Here is a 16,020-nt window from a genome sequence, read left to right as displayed (position 1 = left end):
CGCAGCGGGCGGTCTCCCTCTCTCTCTCTCTCTCTCTCTCTCTCTCTCTCTCTCTCTCTCTCTCTCTCTCTCTCTCTCTCTCTCTCTCTCTCTCATTCATCACACCCACTTATTACACCTACCTCTATCTGTCTTTGTTTAGTTCGAAGAGTGTTTCCAACATTGACTAATGTCATAGGTGAACGTGTGGGTGAGAAAGAGAGAGAGAGAAAGAGAAGAAAATGAGAGAGAACATAATATTTGGGAGTGAACGACACAAAAAAAGAACGTTTTAGGAGAGAGAGAGAGAGAGGGAAATATCAAAAAGTGAAAGAAAAAAATGGAGAGAGAAAGGTAGAAAAAGACATAGGGGAACAAGGTAGAAAGAGAGGGACGGAGTGTGAGAGAGAGAGGGGGCGACAATGTCCCAATTGTTTCAAAATCATACTTAATATCAAGATTAATGATGTCCTCATTAGAGCGAGCGAGCGAGAGAGAGAGAGAGAAAGAGAAAGTAGTGGAGTGAGAGAGATAGAAGAGGAGAGATACTATAGCGATTAGAGAAGATAAGGGGAAGAGGAAAAGAGAGAGAGAGAGAAAAGGTAAAAATAACAAGAGAGAGAGAGAGGAAAAGTTTTTTCCCACGGGAGGGCGTGATTATCAATCAATCAAAATATGAAAACCTTACACAACATTCTCTCTCTCTACCTCTCTCTCTCTCTCTCTCTCTAATGTAATTTAATCTCACACCATTTCGCCTATAATGTCCTTTTCTCTCTTCGTTTTTCTCCCTTCTCTCTCTCTCTCTCTCTCCCACTTTTCATCAGAATTTAAGACGATAAAAGAGAAGCAGAAAAAGAAGGAAAACAGAGATTACCATACTATGTATTGGATATAAGGAAGGGAATTGATAAAAGTATGATAAAAAAAGTAAGAAAGAGAGGAAGAAGTGGAGTAGAGGAAAGGGAGAAAGAGAATGAGATTAGAGAAGGACTTTGATGTTTACCAAAAAAGAAGAATAAAACGAGAGAGAAAGGAAAAATCAAAGAAGATAGAAAGAGAGAATCTATGTAAAACAGAAAGAAGCGAGAAAGAAATAAAATGAATAATAATAAAAAAAAATCAAAGGAGATAAAAGAGAAGAGCAGGGTGAGAGAGAGAGAGAGAGAGAGAGAAATAGAGATTGATTGATACTACACATATTCCAGGATAAGAAATTTTATGCTTCTCCTACTGAATTACTCAATGCTTATGACGAAAAGCTATAAATTATATGATTATAACTACAGGGTGACTAGAAATTGTATGATTATAAATACAGGGTGGTCTGAAAGATAGCTCCAATCAAATAATGAGCCATACAACATAGTACAACCGATTGTGGTCTTAAATATTCGATTATAAATTATACCTATCAGTTATGGTTTCAATTGATGAAAATTTATCGATTGTATTGTACACCTCACAAAGCGACCATTTTCCTTGATTTCAGTTGCATATAAATAAGGGTGCAACAGTCCTAAGTACTGGGACTTCACACTCGAAAATTTTGTTAGAAACGCCCTTTATTTCCCTTGATTTCAGCGACACATAAGTTGTGAAATCAAGCTCCTAAGTGCCATAAACAATTATTAGACGGTCACCCATCCATATGGAAGCTCGAGGTTTCTTAACCTAAAGTGTTTCGTAGGCTGGTATATGGGAGACCACCCTATAATAACTATTTTGTCACATAGTATGAAGACGACTCATGTCTAAGATAAACTCCTAAACACTAGGAATACTTCTGGTGCTCTATTGTCTATTCTATTATATTTGATAATACATGCTCTAAAATAAAATGACATTATGGATGATTATTCTGCTATTTGATATTGAAAATTCAACTCTGAAACAGTAGACTTCGTTATGTATTGGATTATTCTATTTTATTTGATAACTTGGGACGTCATCACATAACTCCATGATTTATAAAATACGGTTTATCATTTATTTCTGAGGAAATTTCCAGGTCTCTAACTGTAAATTATTTTGGTTTTGTGCTAGCAGGTCGGTTTGCAGTTGTACACTCAGCTTCATGAAGAGTTGGGTAGCTAGGTATTTGAACTTTGAGGACCGAGACCGAATATATACTTATTCGAGATTTGATTTTGATTTAATTTTTTCAATGCAAATCGTCTTAAATACCTTCCTTCCTCAATAAAATCCTTTAATAACCTATAAGTAATAGCATACGATTAATCGTATTAATATCAAGAACGAAAAAAAAGGGAGTTCGAAAACCTTGAATACGGATTGAAAATCAGAAGATAGGAATTTATACTTTTACGTTTTACGAGTATGTTGTACTTATGAAAAGGATAAAAAAATGGATATGCAATTCAATAATCCTCTTTGTTTAATTATGTTAGTCTCTTTTACGAGGGTGGATCAATAAGTACCTGTGTTTGATATTAGTGGAGATGCCGAGATACAAGTGAAAAATTAGTGGAGATGCCGAGATACAAGTGAAAAATTAGTGGAGATGCCGAGATACAAGTAAAAAATTAGTGGAGATGCCGAGATACAAGTGAAAAATTAGTGGAGATGCCGAGATACAAGTGAAACATTAGTGGAGATGCCGAGATACAAGTGAAACATTAGTGGAGATGCCGAGATACAAGTGAAAAGTTAGTGGAGATGCCGAGATACAAGTGAAAAATTAGTGGAGATGTCTAAATTACGTATGTACGTAATACGAAATTTTTCATCGACTATCGTATTGTTATATCCCACATACTAAAAAAATGGCAATTAGGTATTCAGAAAATTAAAATATAGGTAGGTATATTCTCATTTACTGAAGGTATAAGGTAAAGACAGAATCGCGCTAAATAACTTGATGAATTCAATTCAATTTATTTTATTGTGATTAGACTGATAAATAATGAAATAATTGGACTTACCTCTTTACTTCGATGAAGTCATAACGTCAGTCATCTGATTTATCCTGGTAAGCAGAAGGACTTGGGTTCAAACCCCAAGCAGGACATGTAGATAATTTTAAATTATTTTTATGATTTATTTGGAGAAAGAAAAAAATCACTATCTGTGTGTTAGCAGTAGAGAATGCCTCAAATGGCCTCAATCGCTCAGTCCCATTAACTGCTCCCTAACCCATTTTTGAGAAAGCCAAAAACCATTTTCAAGTCCTGTTGTGGTGACCATTGGCTGTCACGGATAATAGACATTGGATTGGACATACTAATACAGGATGGTCATGTCATGCTATGACACAGACTTGTAAGGCCAATAAGAATAATTAAATAGTAAGCTTTCAACTTCGAAGAGCGGGAATCGAACCCGCGGCCTAGCGCTTACAAGGCAGACGCACTACCAACTTGAAAAGTTGAAATCCAAACGAAATGGTGAGGCAGACGAATCTTGTATGTAGTTACATACTCGTAAGTGTCCCAAGTACGTAGGGCTGATATGCCCCGTTGAAAAACAAACACCAACACAAATGTCGGTTGAACTTTGATTAGAGTTGAACCTTTTAGCCAATCGATCCCAGTGAAATGTTGAGAGAAAAGCCTGATGTGACCTTAGCACCCTTACCAGTTGGTACTTCTTGAGACTGCGCCCCTGGTTTTCGAAGTGAACTGGAGAAAAAGAGCTGTCTCTCAGTTAAAAGACAAAATAAAATACCTAGCTCGTCTGCCTTGTAAGCGCTAGGCCGCGGGTTCGATTCCCGCCCGGGGCGGATTTTATCCTGATGGGATAATGTTCGTTCTCGGAACGGCTGGCTTTCTCCTATCCTGTCTTCCTTCTCTCCTCGATTTCGGGACGATAAGACCATAGCAGTTAAAGTTCCCTCTGTCAAACCTTTTAAAAAAAAAAAAAAAAAAAAAAAAAAAAAAACCATTCTCAAGTCGAGGCCACCCATCAAAGGCTCAAAACAGTGTGGGGCAGAAAGCATAGCGCATCTAGTATCATAGCTCTCAGTTCTATGCGGTTTGAAATCGTTGCTTCTCTCTACCTGCTTGATGCTCTATGCTCTTAACTCTGTTTTGAGCCTAAGGTCACCGCTCAAAAGTATTTACTATGATCCTTGTTCACTCCTCCTAAGGGCCGCTTCTAAAAAAAAAAAAAAAAAAGTCATTCTCAAGTCGAGGGCACTCATCTAAGACTCAAAACAGAGTAGAGCAGAAAGCATAGCGCATCTAGTATCATAGCTCTCAGTTCTATGCGGTTTGAAGTCGTTGCTTCTCTCTACCTGCTCAATGCTCTATGCTCCCCATGCTCAATGCTCTATGCTCTTTCTGTTTTAAGCCTAAGGTAGCCGCTCAAAAGTATTTACTATGATCCTTGTGCACTCCTCCTTACTAATTTAATTTGATTTTATTCATCTTGTGTTTCAGTATTGCAGTAATGATGTCACGAGGCCAGGCTGTAGAAGGGAGGGTTGGGGGTCTGTGGAAGCCACAGAAATGGTTCTAAATAACCTGTTCTATATTACAGCCAAGGTAAGTGGTTGAAAACACACGCAGTTCGATTTTCAGATCCTTGTTCACTCCTCCTTACTAATTTAATTTGATTTTATTCATCTTGTGTTTCAGTATTGCAGTAATGATGTCACGAGGCCAGGCTGTAGAAGGGAGGGTTGGGGGTCTGTGGAAGCCACAGAAATGGTTCTAAATAACCTGTTCTATATTACAGCCAAGGTAAGTGGCTGAAAACACACTCAGTACGATTTTCATCAAATTTGACACATATGTTTAACACTTAGCCCGGCTCTGTGCTTGAAGTTCGAGGTACATTCGATTTTCATCAAATTTGACACATATGTTTAACACTTAGCCCGGCTCTGTGCTTGAAGTTCGAGGTACACTCAGCCTCGTGTCTGCCTTGTAAGCGCTAGGCCGCGGGTTCGATTCCCGCCCGGGGCGGATTTTATCCTGATGGGATAAAGTTCGTTCCTGAGAAAGTATTGCAATCGGTCCAAATTTTCAAAATCGGGAAATGGTTGGAAATATCCGTTTTGGGATCCCCTGATGTCAAAAAAGGGGTTTCATTGCTGTGTATTTCATAGCAATGAAACAAGAGTTTATTTCAAAGTAATGAAACAACTGCTACATTTGACGTTTGTGACTGTTCTTTGTTAGTGGTTGAGGATAACGATACATTTTGTTGACGATTAATCCAATTCACTTTCAGATGCAATGTTGCTCTGGTTGCCAAATAAAAGCACAGAATACCAATTAATCATAGGATATTTGTCTTCAATAGGATTTTCTTTCTAATCACGTAGATTTCTTATCACTCTTGTCATTTGCTAACTGAATAGATATGATTGTGAAGAATATGTAAAGACTGTTTGATAATTGTAGTGACAATGCTATAAGTTGAAATCTTAGAATCCGTTTGAACGGTGGTAATTTTAAGGTCTAGTTTTACCACCGTGGATTGTCTCAGGATTGAGTTTAATCCGAGGTTGACCTATATAAGTATAGGGAAATCCTCGTTTAACCTCAATCCCGAGATGATAAACCCCAGCATAAGTGTCATGGAAAACTACAAATACAAACGGTATTCAAATGACGAGCTTTTTTATCTTCAAGCTTCTAGTAATAAAATAGTTTTAGAATGTTTTAAACTTTACGTCACTTTTACGGTCACAATCACAACCATATACTATGTGTGAGTGTGAATTCGTATTCTGATTCTACTGGGCCTTGGACCTCTAATTTGGATTTGGAGTCGAGTGGGTTTGATTGTTCCAATTTTCCATAGTGTTTCGTAGACTTGATATTGACTTAATGCTCTGGCATACACAAAAAGCCCACTCACAGGCTTACGTGTAGGGTTAAACAGCCCTAAAGAATGGGTTAAGCTTCTAAGAATCTAGTGCTGATTCATCTAGTGGTTGCCCAAAATGCTTGTAACTTGTAAGTTCATATCTTACAAAGATCTAGGCATTCTAGATTTTGTAGTTGGACCGAGGAGGAAAATGGGATAAGAGAAAGCCAGTCGTTCCGAGAACGAATCTTATCTCTTCAGGATAAAGTTCAACCCGGGTGGGAATCGAACCGGTGACCTAACGCTTACAGTTCAGACGCTCTACCCTCCAAGCTAACTTGATTGGCAAGGTGGCAAGGTATTTTCAATTTGGAACTTTTGAAAGTCGAGATGAGATAGTGGTATGAGAAGAAAGAAGAAGAGATTATATATTTTTAAAAACATACCTACATAAACAATCTGCCAGCCTCTGGCTGGTTGCCAAATAAAAGCACAGAATACCATTTAATCATAGGATATTTGTCTTCAATAGGATTTTCTTTCTAATCACGTAGATTTCTTGTCACTCTTGTCATTTGCTAACTGAATAAATATGATTGTGAAGAATATGTAACGACTGTTTGATAATTGTAGTGACAATGCTATAAGTTGAAATCTTAGAATCTGTTTGAACGGTGGTAATTTTAAGGTCTAATTTGAGCACCGTGGATTGTCTCAGGATTGAGTTTAATCCGAGGTTGACCTAGCTATATAAGTATAGGGAAATCCTCGTTTCACCTTTCACCTCAATCCCGAGATGATAAACCCCAGCATAAGTGTCATGGAAAAGTACAAATACAAACGGTATTTAAATGACGAGCTTTTTTATCTTCAAGCTTCTAGTAATAAAATAGTTTTAGAATGTTTTAAACTTTACGTCGCCAGCCTAGTTAGCTTAGTTGGTAGTGCGTCTGCCTTGTAAGCGCTAGGCCGCGGGTTCGATTCCCGCCCGGGGCGGATTTTATCCTGATGGGATAATGTTCATTCTCGGAACGGCTGGCTTTCTCCTATCCTGTCTTCCTTTTCTCTTCGATTTCGGGACGATAAGACCATAGCAGTTACAGTTCCCTCTGTCAAACCAAAAAAAAAAAAACTTTACGTCTATGCTTATCTGCTTACTTTATTTCAGGAATTCGAGAAAAAATACGTCAATAACATCAATTATTGTACTTCTTTTTTCCTTTCTTATATACAGGTGTAATTGTTATGATCTTCATTATTTCTGGTATTTTTCCTGCTTCTATAATTTCATTTATTAAAATCTTTATTGAATTTAAACTATCTTTCTTAATAAATAAATTTAGGGAACCTTTAGCGTAATGCGTAATGCTGAAAATCGTGGAAAGATATAATTATAACGTTTGCTGGAAATATATAGAAAAGTGAGAAGCTGTATGTAATGTTTTGTGTGTTACGTGTGTGTATGTATGTTTGTGTGTTACGTTGTTTGTGTGTGTATGTATGTTTGTGTGTTACCTTTCGTTGTCCTCTTTTCACGCAAAAACGGCTCGACCGATTTTGATGAAATTTTTTGTGGTTGTTCAGAACAGTACTGTGGGTGACATTATAGGCTACTTAAAATTGTCACTTTCTATCCTGATTCAAAATGGCGGCGCTTCAATGTCATGCCTCTTATACGCCGCGCTGATCCCGTACAAAGAACGGGTCAACCACTAGTAATGAATAAATAAATGAAAAACCCATGTTTACTCGTTTTTCAGGACGAGGAAGAAGACTCGTACAACGTTAAACCAACTACTCAACTATGTAAGTTAAACCAACTACTCAACTATGTACCTAAGTTAAACCAACTACTCAACTATATAAGTTAAACCAACTACTCAACTATGTAAGTTAAACCAACTACTCAGCTATGTAAGTTTTTTTTTTTTTTTTTATATAGACCCGCCACACGCAAAAATACATTTCTGCAATGATGCGGTCGGTCTTGTTATATTTTATTGGATACTCAACACTGATTTACATTTTTCTTTGTAACTTGTATATGGGGTAGTTAAATCCAAATGGTAGGAGTGTCGGTTGTATAGAACTTGGGCTGAAATTAAACCAACTACTCAACTATGTACCTAAGTTAAACCAACTACTCAACTATGTAAGTTAAACCAACTACTCAACTATGTACCTAAGTTAAACCAACTACTCAACTATGTAAGTTAAACCAACTACTCAACTATGTAAGTTAAACCAACTACTCAACTATGTAAGTTAGGTCGTATTTTCCCATCTTAAACTGACACGATTTCCCCTCTTCTTAAGCGCATTTCCCCTCTCTTAAAGGAAAATACGGCAATGGAACAGTTGCGCTTACGTGGGTGAAGTTTCTAAGTCAAAGAGCAGAAAAAACGAGGAACAATGGAATTTTCCTTTTTCTTCTACGACTTCTAGATCCCGAGATAAATCGATTTAAAAAATACCGGTAAATCTTGAACTTTGACGTCACGGCATACGCTCCCGTACGCGATGACGTCACATCAAATGTCCCGAGCAAAGCTCCCTCGCAAGCAACACATTAATGTGTTTGTGCATATGTTTCTGCGCATTTCTTTCTGCTCCTCCGCAAGCGTGCTTGCATACTGGCGCTACCTAGCGGACGAAAATAGCAACTGCGTTAAGTCTGACGTCACACATCTTTGAACTCTTTCATTAGAACGGAAAATTAAATTTTCGACCTTTTACAGTTATTTTTTCGAAGTTTTGACCTCAGATTTGGATTTTTCACAACTTTTTACATAGGAATGAACCATTTATTAATAATTTTTACCCATTTGCAACTGCTCCATTAGTTCAACCACTAGGTGGCGTGGTAGCGCCTGTACTAAACTATTGTAAGATGGCGCATTCCCAACCATAGTAGAACAAAATGGGTGAGAAGAGAGACAATTAATGTGCTGGGTCAACACGAGACCACCAGAAAGCAAAACGTTGTCATAATTATTAGCAATGAAATACCGGTACAAATTTTTGCCGATGGTGGGGACCGAACCCGGGATCTTCTGCATTACAACTAACCGCTGGGCTAAACAGTGTCCTCATATTAGTGGATGTGCTCCATTTTTCATACCAATTCTCCCTTTTTACTTTCCTTATCCTATAGGAAGGAAAGTAATGTTTATTTATTTATTTATTTACACTCTAAGCAACAAGGCCATGTGTAATCGGGTCAAATTTTCGATGGTCAGTTTTTAGTGTCAAAACACGTTTTGAGGTCCCTAGAGCCTAAATCCAAAGTTTTAATAATAATAATAATAATATTAATAATAATAATAATAATAATAATAATAATAATAATAATAATTGGTGATAGGGTGCTACAAGTTAGGGTGGAAGAACTCTTATTGGGTTGCTTCCCCTGATTTAGGTTGTTGGAATGCTATAATAATATTATTATAGTGTTGGGCTTACCGATGTAGAGTTTCATATTAGAGTTCCGGAACCCAGTCACCTGATTGGGGTTCCGGCACCCTAGTTTTTTTCTCAGTCTATTATACGCGCGGCATAGGTTTTTGCATTACGTAGTATAGGGATGTGATGGATCATGAAATTGTAGCTAATTACATTGTTGAATAATAATTAATACCTGATAGTATATAGGTACAATGCTAATGGCGCCTGACAACATGTATACCATGTGACACATATTTAGATATTTTACAGATGAATAACATGTGATACACATCGATAACACAGATGTTCGCTAGCATGGCAATCAGGTGTGTGAGGGAATAGAGGTAATATTCAGGATTTTAGGGGGGGGGGGGGGCAACAATTCGGATTCCGGAGAGTGAATTTTCAGAGGAAGGATGCTCCAAAATTTCAGAGTCAGTAAAGAATAAAAAACGAGTCCTGGGGGGATTTTATCCTAAACCATGATGCCCCCCACCCACACTCAGACCGTCTGACAGACCCAGACCTGTCAGACAGTCAAAACGTGTGTGGCGGAAAGAGCTTGAGACCTAGGTCTTTGCTTATTTTCCGTGACCGTAAGATAGGCATGGTACCTATCTCACGGTGCTGAAAACCCCCTTGGACGCCCAGAAACAATATCTGGGCACCTTCTGTGTCCTGAAAGAACTCTTTACAATGAGACTGAGACCCAGGTCTTTCAAACGGTTGGTCGCTGCCGACGGGACCCTGAATATAGAGAGGTAGTGGATTGGAAAACAATGCTGCCCTTCTCAATGGCACTTGAGTTTTGTTCAAAGTCAAGGCACTACCTATATCGTCTGTTAGTTATTTTTCAGTAACAGCCGACAATGTTGCTTTGGATCAGTGGTATCCAATCGTTTTGGATGCTAGTTTTATGATAATAGATCAGTTGCGCTTACTTGGGTGATGTTTCATAGAGCAGGAAGTATGAGGACCAACGGAATTTTTCTTTTTCTTCTACGACTTCTAGATCTAGAGATAAATCGACTTTAAAAATACCGGTAAATCGTGAACTTTGACGTCACGGCATACGCTCCCGTAGGCGATGACGTCACATCAAATGTCCCGAGCAAAGCTCCCTCGCAGGCAACGCATTAATGTGTTTGTGCGCATACGTTTCTGCGCAGTTCTTTCTGCTCCTCCGCTAGCGCGCTTGCATAGTGGCGCTACCTAACGGACGAAAAAAACAACTGACGTCACACATATTTGAACTCTTTCATTAGAACGGAGAATGAAAATTGAATTTTCGACCTTTTACAGTTATTTTTCCTCAGATTTGGATTTTTCCCAACTTTTTACATAGGAATCGACCATTTGTTATAATTTTTACCCATTTGCAACTGCTCCATTAGTACATTAGGTAGGTACATTCTACAGCTACAGTACAGTACTACAGTAAATTGCTAGGTTCTACATATAATAGCACAATGTATTAGGAAAGTACATTCTCTTCCTCTTCTTCTTCTTCTTCTTCTTCTTCTTCTTCTTCTTCGACTTTTCCCATGTGCAGATGGGGTCGGCGGGCGTCTGTCGTGGGCCTCTCAATCATCTTTAGAGTGATCGCTTGAGGCCTGGTTTTGGCTAAACAAAATTTTCCGAGTGGGATGCCCTTCGCACTCAACCTTCGCTATTGATATAGCATAGGGAAATTTGGGCTAGTCTACTCCCTGTTTATAGTCCCCTAGCTAGACGCTGATCTACTCTCTGTTTATAGCCCCTCAGCCAGACTATTAATCCCGAGATAAATCGATTTAAAAAATACCGGTAAATCGTGAAGTTTGACGTCACGGCATACGCTCCCGTAGGCCATGACGTCATAATTTATGACTCCCGCTTCGTTTGTTTGTGCGCAAGCGTTTCTGCGCAATTTGACGTAAAATCTGACGTCACAACTCTTTGAACTGTTTCATTAGAACGGCAATTAAAAATTGAATTTTCGACCTTTTAAAGTTACCTTTTCGGAGTTTTGACCTCAGATTTAGATTTTTCACAACTTTTTACGTAGGAATCGACCTTTTATTAATAATATTTTCCCAATTGCAATTTCTCCATTAAAGTGCCAAGAGGAAGAACGTACTAACCCACAAAATCCGATTTTTTCAGCTGCAGTTTAGAGGTTATTAGAACCAGCATCCCAAGACTTATGTACCTCCCGCTTCGTTTGTTTGTGCGCAAGCGTTTCTGCGCAGTTCGACGTGAAATCTGACGTCACAACTCTTTGAACTTTTTCATTAGAATGGCAATTAAAAATTGAATTTTCGACCAATTAAAAATTGAATTTTCGACCTTTTTTTCGGAGTGTCGACCTCAGATTTGGATTTTTCACAACTTTTTACATAGGAATCAACCATTTATTTATAATTTTTACCCATCTGCAACTGCTCCATTGTGAAAACATAAAAATCTCCGCTCTATTTATAAATATGCAGATAGTATTTTATAAATATGCATATTATACATGTACTGTATTGTACTGTACTGGACTACTGCATGGGATCTGGGTTGATGAGTTATTTTTATAGGAATGCTAACAAATGTGGTATAGTGTATCGGTTATGCAAAAAGGGGCATAATATGTAGAGTTATATTATGTGAGCTCTGAATGGCCTGATAGGGCGCAAAATTTATTTAAAAAATGCTTTATTGCAACTAGGTATTAGATTTTACTTAAATTTGCACACTTGATTGAAGACTTGATAACTTTGTGAATGTCCATACAACCCAATAGTTCGTAGAGATTTAGTAGCGCTCCGCCCCGCCATGTCAAGAAAGTTCGACAGCGCTACCAAAAGATATTATACGCCACAGACCAAGTAGCCATTTTCAGGTAGTTGTAGAGGAATTGCTTCTATTAATCTATTTGACTGCTACATGATATTGTAGTCCCATGTAGATTTGAAATTGAAATATTCATGCTTGTAGGTTTAAGTGAAGAAATACCTACATGCATATATTCGTATTATGTTTTTAAAAATCACTGATCACTGGATAATCTGGATATTGGAAACATTAATCTAGTCCTAACGTTGAACGTATACCTATAACAATAATTGAGTAATCTCTTTTCTCAGAAATACAATCGCAAAAATATTCCTTGAGTTTTAACTATCATGATTTTTCTATACTCGTATGTATCATGTATTACTGGCGACAGTTTTTATCGTCGCGGTCGCGCGTCGCGGGGTGATAATTTTTAATTTCTCGCCCAATGTTCCGTAAGTCGTAAAAATTGTTCATTCTCTACCCGGGGTTTTTTTAATTACTTTCGCGCAGTTTGCGTCCTATTTATTATTCTTTTTGTGTACCCTACCTTGCTGTTAATTTTTTTTTTTTTTTTTACGAACAATATTTTCTTCTAAGATTGTATACTCTTGGCGCTTATCAGTACGTCTATGTTAGGTTCAATCGCCGAATTCGCAAAGAGAAATAGAAAATTTTGAAAGCATCTTAATTTATTTATTTTTTTTTTTTAAAGAGGTTTGACAGAGGGAACTGTAACTGCTATGGTCTTATCGTCCCGAAATCGAGAAGGAAGAGAGTTTTTTAAAGAGGTTTAACAGAGGGAACTGTAACTGCTATGGTCTTATCGTCCCGAAATCGAAGAGAGAAGGAAGAGAGGGATAGGAGAAAGCCAGCCGTTCCGAGAACGAACATTATCCCATCAGGATAAAATCCGCCCCGGGCGGGAATCGAACCAGATAGGAGAAAGCCAGCCGTTCCGAGAACGAACATTATCCCATCAGGATAAAATCCGCCCCGGGCGGGAATCGAACCCACGGCCTAGCGCTTACAAGGCAGACGCACTACCAACTAAGCTAACTAGGCTGGCAATTTAATTTGTTTGAAAATGAGTTTATGTCACTTGCTTGGATTTGAAGAGTAGGTAGGTAGTCCCCTAGGATTGTGAACGGGGACTGTTACAGCGCCTCTGTCAGAGGTGTTTTTAATATGTATTTGAAGAGTCTTTACTTTCCTTGTCTTATAACTTTACTTTCCTTGTCTTTTTATTATTATTATTATTTTTTTTTTTAAATTAAGCAAGGTCTATTTAATAACTAAGCATTGTACAATATTAAACCCATAAAATAAACGAGACCTTGTTTAGACTGCTGGGGTAAAGGGACTTTTTAGTCTCATTCGAGCAGGATAAACAAGGTATATTCTATTCTATTCTATTGTATAAGCGGCTATTTTTCCCGTGTTTAATGAGTTTTTCTATTGATAATTTTATTATGTGGCTGTGGAAGGGCGAGGGGTTTTCCTAATTTAATAGGTGTTTATATTGATAGATAATAAAAATTAACGCATTTAACATCTTGTTTATAGGAACACAGGCGTAGAATAATGTCTACTAACCCCGGGTCGACAGACTCTTGTTGACTTTTGACATCAAGCTATGAGTTCTTTGACACTTTTTTTTCTATGGAGGGAGAGAGACTTGCAATTACCCGTCCAAAATTAGTGATGTTATCCAATACATATTGTCGCTCTCAGATGCATCTATCAGAACAATTGGCCCAGCTTCATCCAGAACTTACCATGCCTATGTTTTCCGGTGAGTAACTTGTTTCTATTGAGGAACAACGTCCCCTTGGTGTCCAAGGCCAGGGACTGTATGGAACAGTCATAGGCCAACAATCATTTCAACATGAACCTGTAGTCCCAGACCCAAGGGTATCATTTATCATAGTAGATTCAATATACCTACTTATTTACTCATGGCCTTTGCCAACACGCCTAGTCATGTCAACACACAAGCCTTATATTAAAGAGACTATGCCAGCTTGGTTAGCTTGAAGGGTGGCGTGCCTGCTTTGTAAGCGCCATGTCGCGGGTTCGATTCCCGCCCGAGGAGAACTTTGTCCTAAACAGATAGGCTGACTTTGTCCTAACTTATCGCCATCCTCCTTCTCTCTTCGATTTCGGAACGATAACACCTTAGCAATTAGGTACAGTTTCCTCTATACAGGATAGGCTGACTTTGTCAGGTACAGGAATTTGTAAAGCCACATTTAGGATTTTGTAAAGCCACAATCAAATATACTGAATAAAGCAACTTTTTTTTTCTCTAATAAATATCAATATAAAAAAGGATTAATCAAAAATACTTTGGTGTTTTATTTTTATTATTTTTTATTTATTTACACGCTAAGCAACAAGCCAATGTGTGATACTTTGATGTGTATTGTATAAGTTAATTAACTAACTTATTAACTGTATTTAATTTCTATTCTCAGGTTTATCGTGTGGGTCCCGTCACTACGCGGGTAGATCTCTACAAATATTCCGCGCACTACGAGTTCCTATTAACTCGAGAATGTTGACGGATATTCTCTCTAGACTTGTAGAGACTGTGGCTGAGACTGGTGAAGATATGCAGGTAAGTATCTATTTCTATCTATCCAATGAAATATTATTTTGTCAAATTTTGACTAGGCGGGGCGGAGCGCTGCCGTGCTCCTTAGTTAGGAAATAATAAGTCTCCAAAAGACATATAAAAAATAAATATAAGAATCCCCAGAGAGAAAAAAAAAAAACTAAATTTCACCAAAAGATCTAGTCTCTCTTGCAGATTTCATTGGAACATGATTTTGCCTTGATTTTGAAGTTTTAAATGTCGTAAAGTTGTCAACATAGAGACAAAATCTTACAATCAATTGAGAGAGAGAGAGAGAGAGAGAGAGAGAGAAACAGTGAGATCCTCTCAAAAAACATGAATGTAAAAGAATGAAGCCAAGTTCATATCGCCGGATTTTGGGTGAACCTGTTTCTACCAAAGTTCCTGCCCTGTAACATGTACAATTGTACATAGGTAACCAACCTTGAGAAAACGACGGAAATTCCTAAAAAATAACGTTTCTCTAGATTTTCTTAGTTTCTCTTGATTTTATCTTCTTTTTCAATGTTTCTTTTGATATTCCCAATATTTCTGTTGATTTGCTCATTGTTTCTCTTGATTTTCTTCATGTTTCTGTTGTGTTCTCTTGATTTTCTCCATATTTTGCTCGATTTTACTAATGTCTCCCTTCTCTTGAATTTTTCAATATTTCTCTTGATTTTCTCAATACTTTTTCTCCTCCTATCCTGTCTTCCTTCTCTCTTCGATTTCGGGACGATAAAACCATAGCAGTTACAGTTCCCTCTGTCAAACCTCTTTAAAAAAATAATAAAATACCTAGCTAATGCCACTATATTTTCAGGACCTGCAAGTCAGACTCGGCCGCTATCCGGAACTCCAAGTTCGTACCACCCCGGGGTTCAGATAAGATCCGGACAGCTAGTGGTCCGGCTATCATGTCTGAGGAAATGTTTACACCTCCGGATATGGAGGTAAGTGGAAACCGGATATGAACGAAAATTACCGGATTATTTGAAACCGATTTATCTCACTATCCTAGAGATCTTATATCTAGAGGTCGTGGGATAAAAAATTAAAAGGAAAAATCCCGTAGGTCGTAAATTGTTCTTTTCTATCTGTAACTTAAAAATGGTACCTAAAAAAGCGCATGAGAGCTGTACATATTCATATTCTGCTTTTATCAAGATGCTCGTCTGATACTCCTGTTTATCAGACGAGCATCTTCAGCCGAGGTGTGCAAGTTTTTCCCCTTTATTATTTTATTTGAGATTTTGACCACAATAATAGTGGTAAGTCAGGGGACTACTATTTTGTCCTCCATGTTATTCGATTATTTAACTACAGTAATACCTAGTAGTATCCAGCTGTTAAACTATGGAGACTCTTTAGTCCTATTCAAACAGTATGTATAAATCACT

At 37.8% G+C, this 16,020-nt stretch overlaps 1 protein-coding gene across 1 annotated transcript in view; it reads left to right on the top strand.

Moving 5' to 3' along the window:
• The window catches only part of LOC103510402 (protein furry-like), a 39,879-nt gene that overhangs the window by 3,053 nt on the left and 20,806 nt on the right, over window positions 1-16,020 (top strand). The window contains exons 4-8 of the mRNA XM_026824448.1: window positions 4,380-4,484; window positions 4,578-4,682; window positions 13,738-13,798; window positions 14,481-14,623; window positions 15,442-15,573. Coding sequence (XP_026680249.1) covers window positions 4,380-4,484; window positions 4,578-4,682; window positions 13,738-13,798; window positions 14,481-14,623; window positions 15,442-15,573 — 546 coding nt within the window. The remainder of the gene's footprint in view (window positions 1-4,379; window positions 4,485-4,577; window positions 4,683-13,737; window positions 13,799-14,480; window positions 14,624-15,441; window positions 15,574-16,020) is intronic.

The sequence above is a fragment of the Diaphorina citri genome, unplaced genomic scaffold (genome assembly GCF_000475195.1).
Source record: "Diaphorina citri unplaced genomic scaffold, Diaci psyllid genome assembly version 1.1 scaffold595, whole genome shotgun sequence".
NCBI classification, from domain to species: domain Eukaryota; kingdom Metazoa; phylum Arthropoda; class Insecta; order Hemiptera; family Psyllidae; genus Diaphorina; species Diaphorina citri.
The sequence above is the reverse complement of the archived record's forward strand: the minus strand, read 5'-3'. Positions and strand labels throughout refer to the sequence as shown.